The following is a 14,438-nucleotide window of genomic DNA, read 5'->3' as shown; positions in this document are numbered from 1 at the left end:
GTTTCACTTTGTTGATGCGACTATGCGCGCCATTGTAACCCACCACACTCGGTATGGACGCGTTCGTGTCGCGCAAGAGGAAGTGGGATGAGGGGCCGCCCAGGTCCGTGGCGAGTACAGGCAAGCGGCCTTCAGAGGCTAGAGACCCAGAAGAAGAGTCTACCGATTTCAAGTTGGCCTTGCTGGCATCTTTGCATCCTACAGTTGATGAAGCGACTCTGCTTGAAGCATTGCTCGCTGCTGACGGGGCCGTTGAACAAGCCTCGGAGTGTCTATCGCGACCTCAAGTTACTTCCCCACGCAAGCGACCCGCATCATCGACAGTGGGCTATCAATCGTCACTGAGCTCGTATCGCATTGCTCCGGCCAATGGAGCCCTGAACAAGAAGCCACTTGTGAGAAAGGGCAAGACACTATTTCTCTATAGCCCAGAAGACATCGAAGTACATACGCCTTGTTCAATCATACATAATTTCCTTCCGGTAGAGCAAGCGGATGCACTGCTGTCACAATTACTGGACGCCTCGTCGACCTACGACAGGTACGAGTTCAAGCTGTTCGACAGAGTTGTTGTAAGCCCACACACGTACTCCTTCTACGTCAACAGCTTAGAAGAGGCGGAACGACAAAAGACGGAATACATCTACAACGGTGGCCAGATCGAGGTAAGACCGCTGACAAGAAACACCACCAAGATACTAATTCCATCCAGGATGTCCGACAAAGCCTACCAGAAATGCTCAACGCATGCCCCCAAGTCGAAGACGCCGTCAACCGCGAAATCCACCGCAGAATCCGCGACTTCTACCCCAACGGCAAAAAACTCAGATACCAATCCCCTCACCCCTGGAAAGCCAACACCGCCTTCGTAAACTGCTACAACGGACCACAAGAAAGCGTCGGATACCACGCCGACCAACTCACCTACCTCGGCCCACGAGCCGTCATCGGCAGTCTAAGCCTCGGCGTAGCGCGCGAATTCCGGGTCCGCAAGACCGTCGCCGAAGACGACGAGCACCGAAAAGACGACGGTACGCTCGCGGACGCCCAGGGCCAAATCAGCATTCATTTACCGCACAACTCCCTCCTGGTTATGCATGCCGAGATGCAAGAAGAATGGAAACACTCGATTGCGCCGGCCCAAGCTATCGATCCGCATCCGCTTGCGAAGAACAAGCGTCTTAATATCACGTATAGGTTTTATAAGGATAGCCTCCATCCGAGGTATACGCCGAAATGCAAGTGTGGTGTTTCGACTGTGTTGAGGTGCGCGACGAGGAAGAAGGAATCGAGGGGGAGGTATATGTGGATGTGCCATGCGGGCTATGTGCCGGGTCGGGAGAGTTGTGGGTTTTTTCAGTGGGCGGAGTTTGATGAGGATGGTGAGCCGCCGTGGGCGGAGAAAGTTAAGATGGAAGACAAAGGGTTGAGCGAGGAAGGGCGGGGGATGAAGACGGTGATTGACAGTGGTGTGTTGGCACATGCCTCTTAAAGCAGGGGTAGCACTTTCTGTTCGCTGATTGAAGATGAGGATTGTTTAGGGATAGACATGGATCGTAAGGCGCGACTCTCGACCACGACGCAGGCGCAGCTGTAGCCTTCTAGCCATCTCGCATGTTCTCGCAAACAAACCCAGACCCCCAACCATCGAGGTACTACACCCACCATTGCTGGGTACTCATATTGCTACGAACGATATATTGTCTTCGGCTAGCCTTACTACAAACACCGACATTGCTACACTCGGTACATTGTCGTCAGCACGCCTCATCGCAGTCTTACATCCCAGAAGTCAACCGAACCTACTCTACCGTTTAACCTCACGACCATGCCACCTCTCTTCCCCCACCAAGCGGTCATGTTCCGGCCATCGACACCCATGCCGCAACCCAACGAAGTACTCGACAGTATCCTCACAGGCTATCTCTGGGGCTGTCTTCTGATAACTCTGTTCCTCTTCACGTACTTTGCCATCAGCTTCTGCGCCTGGGTTCTCTCGGCAGTTTTGGCTTCGATCGACACGATTGTTGACTTCGTACGGGCGTACTGCGACTTTTCGGATGCTGGTATCGATGTCGAGATGAGCGGCGACTTTTGGCTGGAGAAATACACGACTGAGAACTTGGAGCAACTCGCCAGACCAGATGAGATCATCAGGCTCAAATGCACATTACACGAATACGACACCGCCCTCCAAGACGCACACTCAGCTGACGAAACACCCATACCACACCTGTCCAACACCCTCACGAACTTCCCCAACCTCCCCGAAAAGTCCCCTACACCCCCGGCGCTTTCTTAACATACTCGTCCAACCAACCCACCGCCTGCAAAAAAGCCTGTTCCTTCGCGAACCTCGCCTTCGCATGCGACAAATCCCCTTTCACACCAAATCCATGCTCAACATCCGAATACAGGAACATTTGGTACGGCACGGTGTGGTCTTTAAGGATATCTTCTGTCTCGCGCCGCTTCTCGGCTGGAAAGATGGAATCGGTTTCTGTGGGTCGTTGTGTTATTGTTAGTGCGTTCTTCTTGTTTATGTCTTTGTCTCGACAGTTTGGTTTTTTGGAGTAGGTTTGATGAATGAAATGAATAGAAGGAATGAAACGCGAATGTTACAATTGAAAGTCATACCTGCAGCAGCAATACTCAACGGCCCCCTAATCCCCCTAACTTCATCCTTATCCACAAAACTAGGATGCGCAGTAAACCCCGCGTCAATCCCCCCATTCCCCAACCCCCCTTCTTTCAAAAACCGACACACGTACTTCCCGCCAAAACAATATCCCACCCCGCCCAACCTCTTAATCCCCATCTCATCTCTCAGATACTTAATCACCGTCTCAAACATGGGATCCACAGTATCAGTCTTCGGCATCGTCGTGTTGATATACTCCTGCAAGTCAAACGACTCCGGAGGCGGAAACGGCACTTCGCGCCCGTTGAAGACGTCGGGGATGACGGTTAGGTAGCCGTTTTGCGCGAATTGGTCGGCGATGAGTTGGATGTTCGGGAAGTCCATGCCGAGGACGTCGGTCATAATGAGGATGGCGTTGGAGGGGTTGGGGTTGTTGGGGGGGTAGGTGGTGTATGTGCGGACTGGTTTCGTGGGTTAGATGGGAAGGATTAAGGGATGGAGGTGGAGGAAGGTGTACTATTGTGAATGTGTTTGATTTGGCCTTGTGGTGTGCCTGAGTGCTTTACGCCGACGATGCAGCATCGTTGCATGGGGTTGGATGCCATGGTGTAGGATTGGGACGATGAGTAGATTGGTGAGAATGAGCGTTGTTTTCAAAGACTTGTATGTCGTTCCCTCATCGTGACTCAAAATCTGATGACGAAGTTTAGCTATGAGTCGGATATAGCGCCCCACCTTGAAGTGCAGCTCGGAAGCGGTTAGCGGCAGGGGTTCTTGCGCCCTAAGATGTACACTATTATTTTTCTCCGGATGGGAGTTTCCGAAATATTTCCATCATAGATTGCTGTTGAGCTATTAGATGGCTTGTTGTGTTAGGCCTGAAGGGATGATATTCGAAGCGGGTAGGCTTCAAGAAGTTGGTGCGCAACACGGGACATTTCTTGCCGCAAGCATTGTTGGTTTGTTGAAAGTTAAACGTTCGTAATTACAAAACTTCTATGTATCCCATATGTACATATTCAATTCAAAACCTGAGCGTGTTAGCACGCACGATCTTGCTTTGCTCTGTGATCACACATACCTCATTTTCTCGTCTGCAGAGAAGTGACTCCTCAATGTCTCACGCGGCTGACACTTCGCCTCGTAACCCTTTCGTCCACATAACCACTTCCACGTGGGTCAATGTAGCTGGTCCTTGCTGGCCTGACAATCTCAACGTCGCTAATGCGTCGCCTAGATACACTCCTCGCCCGACTCCTCGCACGGCTCCTTGCACGTATGCGAGGCTCTTCGACGTACTCAATAGCACGAGGACGAGATCGCGATCGCCTGGATGATGTGAGTGTGAGACAACCAATGGTGCCATTGAAGTTACTACGAACCTGTACTCGACGTAACGGCCGTCGTCGCTGAAGCTCTCGACTGAGGTCCGGCGCCATTCGCGCGGCAGACGCATCACGCCGGCTGGTGTATGGGACGTGTAGTTTCCTCGTCGGGGAGGTGGTTCAATGACGGTACGACCGCGCGTTTCGTAAGACCGCATGAGACACATGTTGATGGTGTTTGATGTCCTTGCTCTTCCGCAATGAGAATGGTGATGATGATGATAGGGATGTAGGCTACCGGATGCCGGGTTCCCGGGTGATGACGTTGTACAGGGAACGACGCGACAGCGAACGAGGGAAGCGAATAGCGTCCAGAATGGGCGATGTGCGAGACAGAGAGTCAATGATGCAGGATGCGGTTGTATATCAGTTCAGACTTGAAGACATCTCAACGCGACTTGCAACGCGCGGAAATGACGTGCGCCAAGGGTTTGCTGGGGCATTCCAAGGTTGTTCCGTCTGCCAGCCTCTTCAATTCGCAACCAGATATTTCCATGCAGTCAGCGGTGAATTGCAAGCATACGCATGTGGTTCTGGGATGTATCCTTGATCGAAGGAGCTATTTACATAGTGATCTCGGCGGTATTTCGTTCTAGACCTGGCCTCGATGATGGAATGCGATGTTGGCTGAAGCATGCAGCAAGGCTGGACTATCAGCAAAAGGAATGCGGACCATGGGTGCTGACATGTAGAGCTGGTACCTGGAGTAACATGTGAAGATGTTCAGTAGCTGCCCCCAGGTGAGCTGTCATGAAGGAGCCACCCCCACCTGCCCCGCGACTCGTGGCTGGCCGCTGAAACGTAGGCGGTGACGACGCAGAGGCCACCGCCAACGCTGGCAGCTACAGGCAGACATCCTCTGCAATTGACGTGAACATTCCCTTTGCTACCTCACTGTCCTTTGAACTGCGCGCATAATGTCTCTAGTATCAGGTATGAGCTCCCAGATAGCTTCTGCATAGCAGCTACTGACCGTAAACAGACGCCATCTGGGCTGCGTCCCCTTCGACAACGCGCGGACAGGCAACACCGCTCTCCTCGGACCCCAAGGGCGAACGCATTGCCTATGCCGTAAGTTTATAAGCTATCTACAGCTTTCACGGGGCTAATTGGACATGTAGTCAGGCAAATCCGTCTTCCTGCGCTCCATCGACGACCCGGCTGTTAGTAAACAATACACCCAACACACGACTCAGACGACGGTCGCCCGCTTCTCGCCCTCGGGCTTCTACGTAGCTAGTGGAGATGTCTCGGGTACTGTCAAGGTGTGGGACTGCGCAGGTGAAGGAGCTACAAAAGGTGGGTGAGGCATAGCAGGACATGGAGCGAGGGAGCTGACGCGGTGCAGGCGACTACCACATCATCGCTGGCCGCATCAACGACTTGGCATGGGACGGCGACTCGCAGCGCATCATAGCTGTCGGCGACGGCAAGGAGCGCTTCGGCCACTGCATCACGGCAGACAGCGGCAACAGCGTGGGCGAAATCTCAGGCCACTCGTCACAGATCAACTGCGTGTCTATCCGCCAGCAACGACCCCTCCGCGCCGCCACAGGCTCCGACGATACCAGCCTGGTCTTCTACCACGGCGCCCCCTTCAAATTCAACACCAGTCTGAGAGGACAGCACAACCGCTTCGTCTTCGGCACCGCCTTCTCCCCGGACGGTTCCGTATTCGCAAGCGTCGGCGCCGACAAGCGCATATGGCTATACGATGGCAAGACCGGCGAGGCAAAAGGACAGATTGGCGAGGGTGTACATACTGGCAGCATCTTCGGCGTGTCGTGGTCCAAGGACTCAAAGAAGTTCGTCACAGCCAGTGCGGACCAGACGGTCCGGATATGGGACCCGGAAGCAGGCAAAAACATTCAGACCTGGAGGATGGGCGAGGAAGGCGTCGCTAGCATACCCGACCAGCAGGTCGGCGTGGTATGGCCCACCGGCCGCAGTGATGGTCTGATCGTCAGTGTGGATCTCGAAGGAAACCTGAACTACCTCGTCGACGGCAACCCAAAGCCAACGCGCATCATCCGTGGCCATTCCAAGAACATTACATCGGCTGCCATAGCTGGATCTACTTTCGCCACGGGAAGCTATGACGGCCGTGTCCTCGCATGGGACACCACCACTGGATTGGCTGACAAGGTCGAAGGCGCAGCACATTCCAGCTACGTCGCCGGCATCACGACTTCCGACAGCAAGAATGAGGCGGAGTTGTACAGTGTTGGCTGGGACGATACATTACGCTCCATGTCCGTTCCGGACAAGATCTTCACTGGCGAGGCACACGATCTCAAGTTCCAACCCAAGGGCGTTGCCGCGACATCGAGCACCGTGCTGATTCCTTCTACCGACGCCATCGCAGTATACTCCAAGGGGGCCCAGGTCAGCTCGTTACCGGTCAAATTCGCCCCTACCTCAATCGCAGCGCACGGCTCTACCGTTGCTGTTGGCGGAGACGACAAGCTAGTACACATCTACACCCTTTCTGGCACTGAGCTCAAGGAGACCGACACAGTGCTTCGCCGTGCAACAGCTCCCATCTCCGCACTCGCCTTTTCTGCCTCAGGCAAGAAGCTGGCAGTGGGTGCTGGAAACGGCAAGATCTACGCATTTGAGGTAGGCGGAGACTGGAAGGTCATCACGGACAGATGGAGTGCCCATACCGCACGCATTACCTGTCTGGCCTGGGACGAGAGTGAGAACTACGCCGCAAGTGGCAGTCTGGACACCAATGTCATGGTCTGGAGCACAGAAGACCCTGGCAAGCGTATCAAGGCTCTCAACGCTCACAAGGATGGCGTCAATGGTGTCGCATGGGAGAAGGGTCTCAAGGTCATTTCGGCGGGAGGCGATGCGAGCATCAAGGTGTGGAGCGTGAAGGCGTGAGACGTCAACCAATAGTCGAAAGATGAGCAAAAGAAATTAACGATCCATCATGGTGTGGATGACAGGAACTTGATTCAATTCAGTTTGGGGAGTGATGGCTAGGTTTTGAAGGACCTCGATGAAAGGTGAGGCGGTCGCGTGCGCCTGCCCCTTTCTGCTTGCATGTGATTGTGCGGCTACTTCCAAGATACCTCTCCCACTAATATTTCATGCCATTCTGTCAGCGTTCTCACCTTGCAGATAGTACTCGCATGTCGCAATCAATGTGCCCAATCATAATCATCGCGCTATCGATTGCTGTCGCAGTCTGCATGCAGCCCTCACAGCCAAAAGACCCGCGTAAGCCCCATTTGCCTAGTTTGCCTTGGAATCTGGTATGCCTCAGTGCGAACAGCCACCTCGAGGCTCAATACATGCGAGCCGGCTGCAGAGGTCCTTCAACAAGGAAAGTAGAGAGCGCTCGCTTTAATCGCTTCACTTAGAGCTATATTGCTGCACGCTGCCACCCAGATTCTAGTCTACACTCCCCCTCACTCCATCCGAGCCCAGCACTTTTCCTGATACACCTACAGCTGCCTCACGCTACCTCTTAGTGCCGACTTCTCAACATATCACTTCTGCATTTCTACTCCACATGGACAACAACACATACTTCGGTGGGGGCGGCAATATGCGTGACCTGTTCAACGGTCAAGGAATTGGTATCGACATCAACGGTCAGAACACTATCGAATCAGCTTCACAATATCGAAACAACCAGCAGCTGCTTTCGCCGACAACAACTCATCGACACGACTCAATGTTCTCTTGCTCGTCAATAGGCAGCACACCACGGCACTCGATCTCTCACCAGGCTGAGGCTCAGCCTTGTGCCAATCTACACCAAACAGTACACAGCCCCAGTGGCTACACACAAGTTCCGGTGAACGGTGACATGTCGCGATCGGCTTCGCAATACTCATCAGCATCTTCCGGTCAGCGTTCGTTTACTCGACCCCTGCAGCGGACGTCCCGCGGTTCATTTGGAAGTACCTTGGTTCCGACTGGGTCAGCAATGTCCCGCTCCATCTCAAGCACGTCAGCAAGCCAACGCACTGCGCCTCAGCCTTATCCATTTCGATCAAACTCACATTCCGTGCACTTTCGTCCCCGACGGTCATCTGACATCTCGCCGAACATGGAATACGAGCATTTTGCAGCGGCAGCGATGAGCCCATTCGAATATGCGATCAACGACACCATCGACGAAGGCATGCCAGAACAGGAGAATGAGAGCAAGGTTTTTGGTCACTTTGGATACGATAACGAGTAAGTCCCCTTCAAAATATTCAGTTTGCGATCAACAAGCCACAGGATTGTTTGAAATCCAACCTGGAACATAGAACCGTCATTTACATCCAGACCTGGAAACGTCTTGCACCATTTGCAAGCACCTACGTATGAATGGACTCTCTATTGGTATTCTGGAATCCTCAACCTCGAACATCGCAAGGGCCAGTCTGTTAAACGAAGGGCGACAAACGCATTTGCATCGTGGCAACTCGTTGCTCATTGTTCGACATTGAACGACCTTGCGCAACGAGCTCCGACTGGAGTGCCCGGCTACTCGTTCGGCTGACCGTTCTGGAGATTTACACTGTGATCTACGCACTCTTCTGGTACTTCCAAGGGCCTGCCTCTACCGTCGAGCAACGGTTGAATCGACTGGTCTCCTACATAGCGAGGTTTATAGCATCGTTACTCTATCAAGATATCCGGCACGCGGCACTGGCAACGACCACACCTCCCAGCCTTATTACACAGATATTAGGTGACGGACGTACGGTCAATACTCTCACATCAAGTACAGCATCAGAGATTCAATCTTCCACTACATGGCTTCTCTGGACACGACCCAAGCTGTTGGCACCGAGGACTCAATCTGACTGGAACGATTGCCTTTACTATATTCCGGGCTATCATCGCCCGATGTGTCATTTCTAAAGGTAAAGCTTATTTAGTTCTTCCCGTCTATTCTCAATGCGAACCATCTCATTACAAACGACAATGCCAATATCACGGCAAGAGAAGGACACGAGCAAGCTCAGACTATCGCAAAAAGATTCTCCCAGGGCCTTTCGGCCAACAGCATCACTCCAAACCTTACACAAGAGATACAATTGAACCGCTCCTCCACAGAGTACCAGGATCCCCATTGAGCAACTAGTTCGCACTTTTTCATCGTGTTTTACCTGGCCACGACGTATATTAGCCGGAGATACCAACCCCTCGCCATCTGCCTGTATCAGCATCTTAGCTGAGCCCTACTCAACCTGGTGACTTCCTCCCTTCCTGGCGTGACCATGATACACCTTGGACCGTCGTTGTATTTATTGATAGTTTTCGACCTGAGTACCTCATCGTCTGGAACACAATGGAGACCTAGTTCTTTGGTTCTCGATCTCCAGAGTCGACTCTAACGTCAGCAACGCAGGCATTCAGCACTTCCAACCGTATTTTCGCCCAGATCTCGAACCTTTCAAGCACCATTTGGCGAACATGCGCCATTTCAAAATCAACCGTAAGCATGAAGACAAAGGCCCATGATGATTGTAGACTCATCATTGTCTAGTCGCATTACTCCAACCCCCCACGTCGCGTCGGAGAGCTATTCCCAACCCAGCTCCTGCTCTCCTACCCGGTCCTCACCTGCAAGCCCACAACGCTCAAACAGACGTCGGCGCCGCACATCGAACTCTCCGTCTTCCCGCACCGATCCAATCATTGGCCAAGTCACCCTAGCGGGGAAGTTCAAGTGTCTCAACGAAGCCTGCCTCGACGATGGTGACGACCTTACCTTCAACCGTCATGCTGACTTCAAACGACACCACGAAAACATCCATGCACGCCGTTCGATTGAATACTTCTGCCCAGAGTCCGGCTGCGTGCGCTCCAGGAATCCAGTAGGTGGCAAGAAAGGCAGGGGCTTTAGGGGAAGGAAGGATAAGATGAATGAGCATCATAAAGCGGTTCATCATAAGGAGGGCAAGAAGCGGAAGAAGATCGAGGAAGCTGATGACTGCGTTGAAGATCAGAGTTGTGATGACGGTCCTGGAACTCGAAAGGTGAAAGCCACACGTACGTCCGGGACTTCGTGAGCATAATATCTGTGGCGGGCCTTCGCCTCGTACACTTTGGTCTTTACGCCATTCTTAGCGACTGTTCTCTCGTTTCATTCTAATCGCATCATGATTGCGCTCTACATGTCGTCTAGCAAACTTCTGTTATGTATTACAAAGCCCATCTAAGTTCCCATTGTATCTTGAAAGCAAGATGGAAATTGTACAACATCATTACTGAACCCAACCTCCCTTCTTCATCTCCTCCTTGGTATACTCTTCCAACCGCTCCGCAAGCGCCGCATTCCTCGCAGGCTTACTCTCGCACGTTGGCTCCCCAAAGCGACCGTAGATCTCAAGATACCCGCCACTCTGCTCCGCCTTCATGCCATCACCCGCAACACAGTAAAGACTATTATACGAGCCCCTATCCGACGACCAAAACATACCAGTCTTTCGCAGGACGGTGATCATGCCCTGCATGGCCAAATTCGATTTATTCACACCCTCTTGCAGATTCGTCTCCACGAGCCCCGGATGCACACAAGAAGTCCAGATTTCTCCCTCGTTGTTGGTGGCGCTTGCTGACCCCGGACCGTACGCCTTGTGAAGCGACTTGGTATGCAGGATGTTAGCGAGCTTACTCTGCCCGTAGCGAACCATGTCGCCCGCATCTTTCAACGCGGGGTTATCGAAGTTAATTCCGCCTTTCGGCGCTTGCAAGTGGCCGGACGAAGTGAGATTCACGATGCGCACGCTTCCGGGGAGAAGCGTTTTGGATGTTGTCAGCATCAAGGGAAGGAGGTGGTGTGTGAATACCCAGTGCGACAAGTAGTTCGTCTGCCACTGCGCTTCGTGCCCGTCTTGGGTTAGCTCGAATGGCGTTGCCATGATGCCGGCGTTGTTGACGAGGCCGTGCAGCGCGGTTTCGAGCGTGAGGAAACGTTGCGCGGCTGCGACAACGCTGGTGAGGTCTTTGAGATCCATTTGTAGAAGGTCGATGTGGGCGGAGGGGTGTGTCTTCTTGATTCTGGCTATTGCTTCTGTGCCCTTGTCCACGTTGCGAGCGCACATGTATACGTGCGCGCCATGTTCTGCGAGATGGGCTACGGTGTGGTAGCCTCTGTTGAAGGGAGTGTTAGTTGAACAGGGCGTTGACTGGTAGTTGATGCGACACGTACATGCCTGAGTTTCCTCCTGTCACAATGAACACCTTGTCCTGGAGATCGGGGAGAGCGTCGGGGTTGAAAGTCGTGTTAGGCATGGTGGAGGTTGAACTGATGCAAGTCTAAGCGTGATGCGTTCCATGCTCAGAGGCGAGGACAGGAAGCATTAAATAAAACAAGAAAGACGGTGTTTAGATATACAACATCCTATATCCGCGCCGGACGAGGTAGGGTTGAAGCGCAAATAGTGTAGACTTTGGGGCGCAGCGAGTAATGCAGCTTCAACATGACTGAAGCCTAGGTACGGTCCAAACCCGCGGAGAAGCACACCGTACGTTGAGTCTCTCAGGTTGACGCGCAGAGCACGCCCCCTCCGTACGAGCATGGTGTGAGCGGTTCATCTATCATTTGATAAATGGAGATAGGGCATTGGGTGAACGAACTTTGGCGGACGAGAGTGACCGGATGTATCAAGCTTGTGAGCTGATTTGCGACGACTGTTCTCGGGTTCTGCGTACGAGCGGACCAAGCCTTGCGGGGCGCAGAGAGAGTTGTCCGCATCGCATAAATACATGTCAGCTTGAACGAGACTGCAGGAGCCTCTTACACGTACGCGGGCACTTCTTATATATTCTAGCACTATAGTTATTTTAAAGAGCTTTATAATAGTTACTGTTTTTAAAAGTTCTATTATCTTTTAAGCTAGCTAGTAGATTAAATTATAAGCTAATAAACTACTATAGCTATATTTATTTATAATTATAAAAGTTATTAGTATAATTTAGTTTAGAAAAGAGTATTATTTATTACTAATATAAAAAAAAATATTAAAAACTAATAAATATAATTTATAAGTAGACTAATAATTATATACTATAAAGTTATTTAGAAAAATAAGATTTATTACTAGTAGATAAAAAAATATATTTCTAAAAGATTTTTAATATTATTAAGTAAAAATCTAAATCTTAAGTAGTAATACTTATAGCTTAAAGAGCTACTAATTCTAAAGAGGTAAGAACTATTACTAGTACTCTAAAAAATATATAACTAAATTTTTTATTTACTTTTAAAAGTATAGTATTAAGTAAGCTAAAGCTTAGAGCTTTAGCGCTACTACTTCTAAAGTAGTTAAAGCTTTTAAATTTTTTAAACTAGCTAAGAAGCTATTTTAATACTAAATACTTTATAAGAGAATTATAATATAATTATATATACTTATTAGCTTATAACTAATAAAGTAATATATTCTAAAGCTTTATAGTTAGAATATATATACTAAAATCTTAGTAAAAGCGCGCTTCTTCTATTCTTTATACTTATATAATAATAATATTTAAAACTTTAAAAATTAATCTAATACTAAATACTATATTACTACGTTAATACTTCTAAATAATTTATAAGTCTTCTAGATAATTATAAGTTTATATAAAACTAATTTTTTACTAGTTATATTACTTTACTATTTTACTAAGAAGCTTTACTAAGTTACTTTATTATTAATTAATTACTTTTTATATAACTATATTACTATTATAAAGATTATATAAGCTACTTTATATCTACTATAGTTAGAAGAGAAACTATTAGAGAGACTATTTTAAAAGCTATTCTAGTAACTATAGAATAAGATACTATCTATATAATAAAGAATATAATCTAGGCCTTCTACTCTAAATATATATATTCTAGAGCTATTAATATTCTTATTAATATTTCTATTAATATTTCTATTAATATTTCTATTAATATTTCTATTAATATTTCTATTAATATTTCTATTATTTTAAAGAGTTATCTAGCTAGAGTAGAGCTCTTTATTATTTCTTTTTCTATCTTTACTTTTAAGAGGCTTACTAAGAAAATATATAATATATTCTATAAGTACTATTATTATATTTCTAAGAGCTAGATAGAGAATTATTCTATTAGTAAGTGTTGCAGAACGCACCTCTAGATGCTCTTGCAGAGCATTGCATATAATTATACTAGTATAGATTAAGATAAGCTCTTAGAAGCTTTACTACTTAAGAGAGCTTTCTAAGTAAGCTTGTAATATAATAATTTATCTTCTATTTATTTCTATGCTTCTAGACGCGATAGTAAGCTAACTAGAAAAGAGCTATTAATTATAATTACTATTTATATCTATAACTTTATATATAAAGTAAGGCTAAAGATAAAGCTTCTACTATCTCTATATATAGAGTAGGCTATACTTTAGTAATATAGTACTATCTCTAGAATTCTTAGTATAGATAATAAGAAATAGAAGATAGAGAATTTAGTATTTATAGCTTATTTTCTCTTACTTAATACTATTACTTAGATAGACGCTATAGTTACGTATTATAGTTATCTTAAATAAGACCTATTAGTAGTTATTATATTAATATTACTAGAGAATAAAGATAAGATTATAATTAATAGCTAAGAATAGGTATAGTAAGTTCTATTAGTAGTATTTCTATTACTACATATTATATTATTTCTAGTAATTTCTAGTTATAGTATAAACTAGAAAGTTGTATAGGTAAGTATAGAATAAGTCTATACTATAGACTAAAATAACTATATTACTATAGTAATATATACTAGATTAATATTAAAATTATTTAGTAGTTCTAAAAGAGACTAGCTTAAAGTCTTTTAACGTTTTTTAATATCTTTTAATATTATTTTACTATAAAGATTACTAAATTAGGCTTAAGAGTACTAAAGATTATTAATATAAAGGTTGATAATATAATATATAAATACTAAGTATACTAAAGATTAAGATTTTAGTGCTACTTTTTCTAGTACTATAGTTAAAGCTTTTAAAATTTTAAAGAAGTAAAATAACTATTTTATAAATATAAATATCTACTTATACTATAGAAGAGTATATTAAAATATAATTCTATATCTATAATAGCTTATTACTAACTAAGCTATAAAATAAAAAGTTATAAACTACTAAAATCTTAGCTTATAAAATTATAGTTCTATATATATATTTGTTATTTTTTTACTTTTATTCTTATTCTATAGCTTATAGTATAACTAGAGATCTAAGAATCTATTATAAACGTAAATAGTAGCTTAAACCTAATACTAAAGAATATACTAAATAATTAAGATTTTAACTATATTCTTTCTTACTATTCTTTCTAAGTTTTTCTAGTATTAGTAAGATTATCTAAAACTAATCTTACTACTAGCTATATTACTTGTTTTTATACTTTTATTAATTTTATTCTTATAATATATTATA

The 14,438-nt window shown here is 46.8% G+C and overlaps 3 protein-coding genes across 3 annotated transcripts; 2 read left to right on the top strand and 1 right to left on the bottom strand.

The window, feature by feature from the left end:
- Window positions 1-53: 53 nt before the first annotated feature.
- J4E78_010368 (uncharacterized protein) lies at window positions 54-2,302 on the top strand (the record flags this gene model as incomplete). The annotated part of the gene is made up of 3 exons (XM_049370946.1): window positions 54-665; window positions 713-1,224; window positions 1,777-2,302. 3 exons carry the CDS (start codon window positions 54-56, stop codon window positions 2,300-2,302), a joined length of 1,650 nt encoding a protein of 549 aa, XP_049217296.1.
- A 2,641-nt stretch (window positions 2,303-4,943) lies between these two features.
- On the top strand, window positions 4,944-6,915 carry J4E78_010367 (uncharacterized protein; the record flags this gene model as incomplete). Its single annotated transcript, XM_049370945.1, has 4 exons — window positions 4,944-4,959; window positions 5,009-5,097; window positions 5,148-5,325; window positions 5,375-6,915. 4 exons carry the CDS (start codon window positions 4,944-4,946, stop codon window positions 6,913-6,915), a joined length of 1,824 nt encoding a protein of 607 aa, XP_049217295.1.
- A 3,332-nt stretch (window positions 6,916-10,247) lies between these two features.
- On the bottom strand, window positions 10,248-11,277 carry J4E78_010366 (uncharacterized protein; the record flags this gene model as incomplete). The annotated part of the gene is made up of 2 exons (XM_049370944.1): window positions 10,248-11,136; window positions 11,195-11,277. 2 exons carry the CDS (start codon window positions 11,275-11,277, stop codon window positions 10,248-10,250), a joined length of 972 nt encoding a protein of 323 aa, XP_049217294.1.
- Between the last annotated feature and the right edge of the window lie 3,161 nt (window positions 11,278-14,438).

Source organism: Alternaria triticimaculans, assembly GCF_023758025.1.
Source record: "Alternaria triticimaculans strain BMP 0046 chromosome Unknown scaffold_31, whole genome shotgun sequence".
Lineage (NCBI taxonomy): Eukaryota > Fungi > Ascomycota > Dothideomycetes > Pleosporales > Pleosporaceae > Alternaria > Alternaria triticimaculans.
This window is presented reverse-complemented; position numbering and strand designations above follow the sequence as displayed.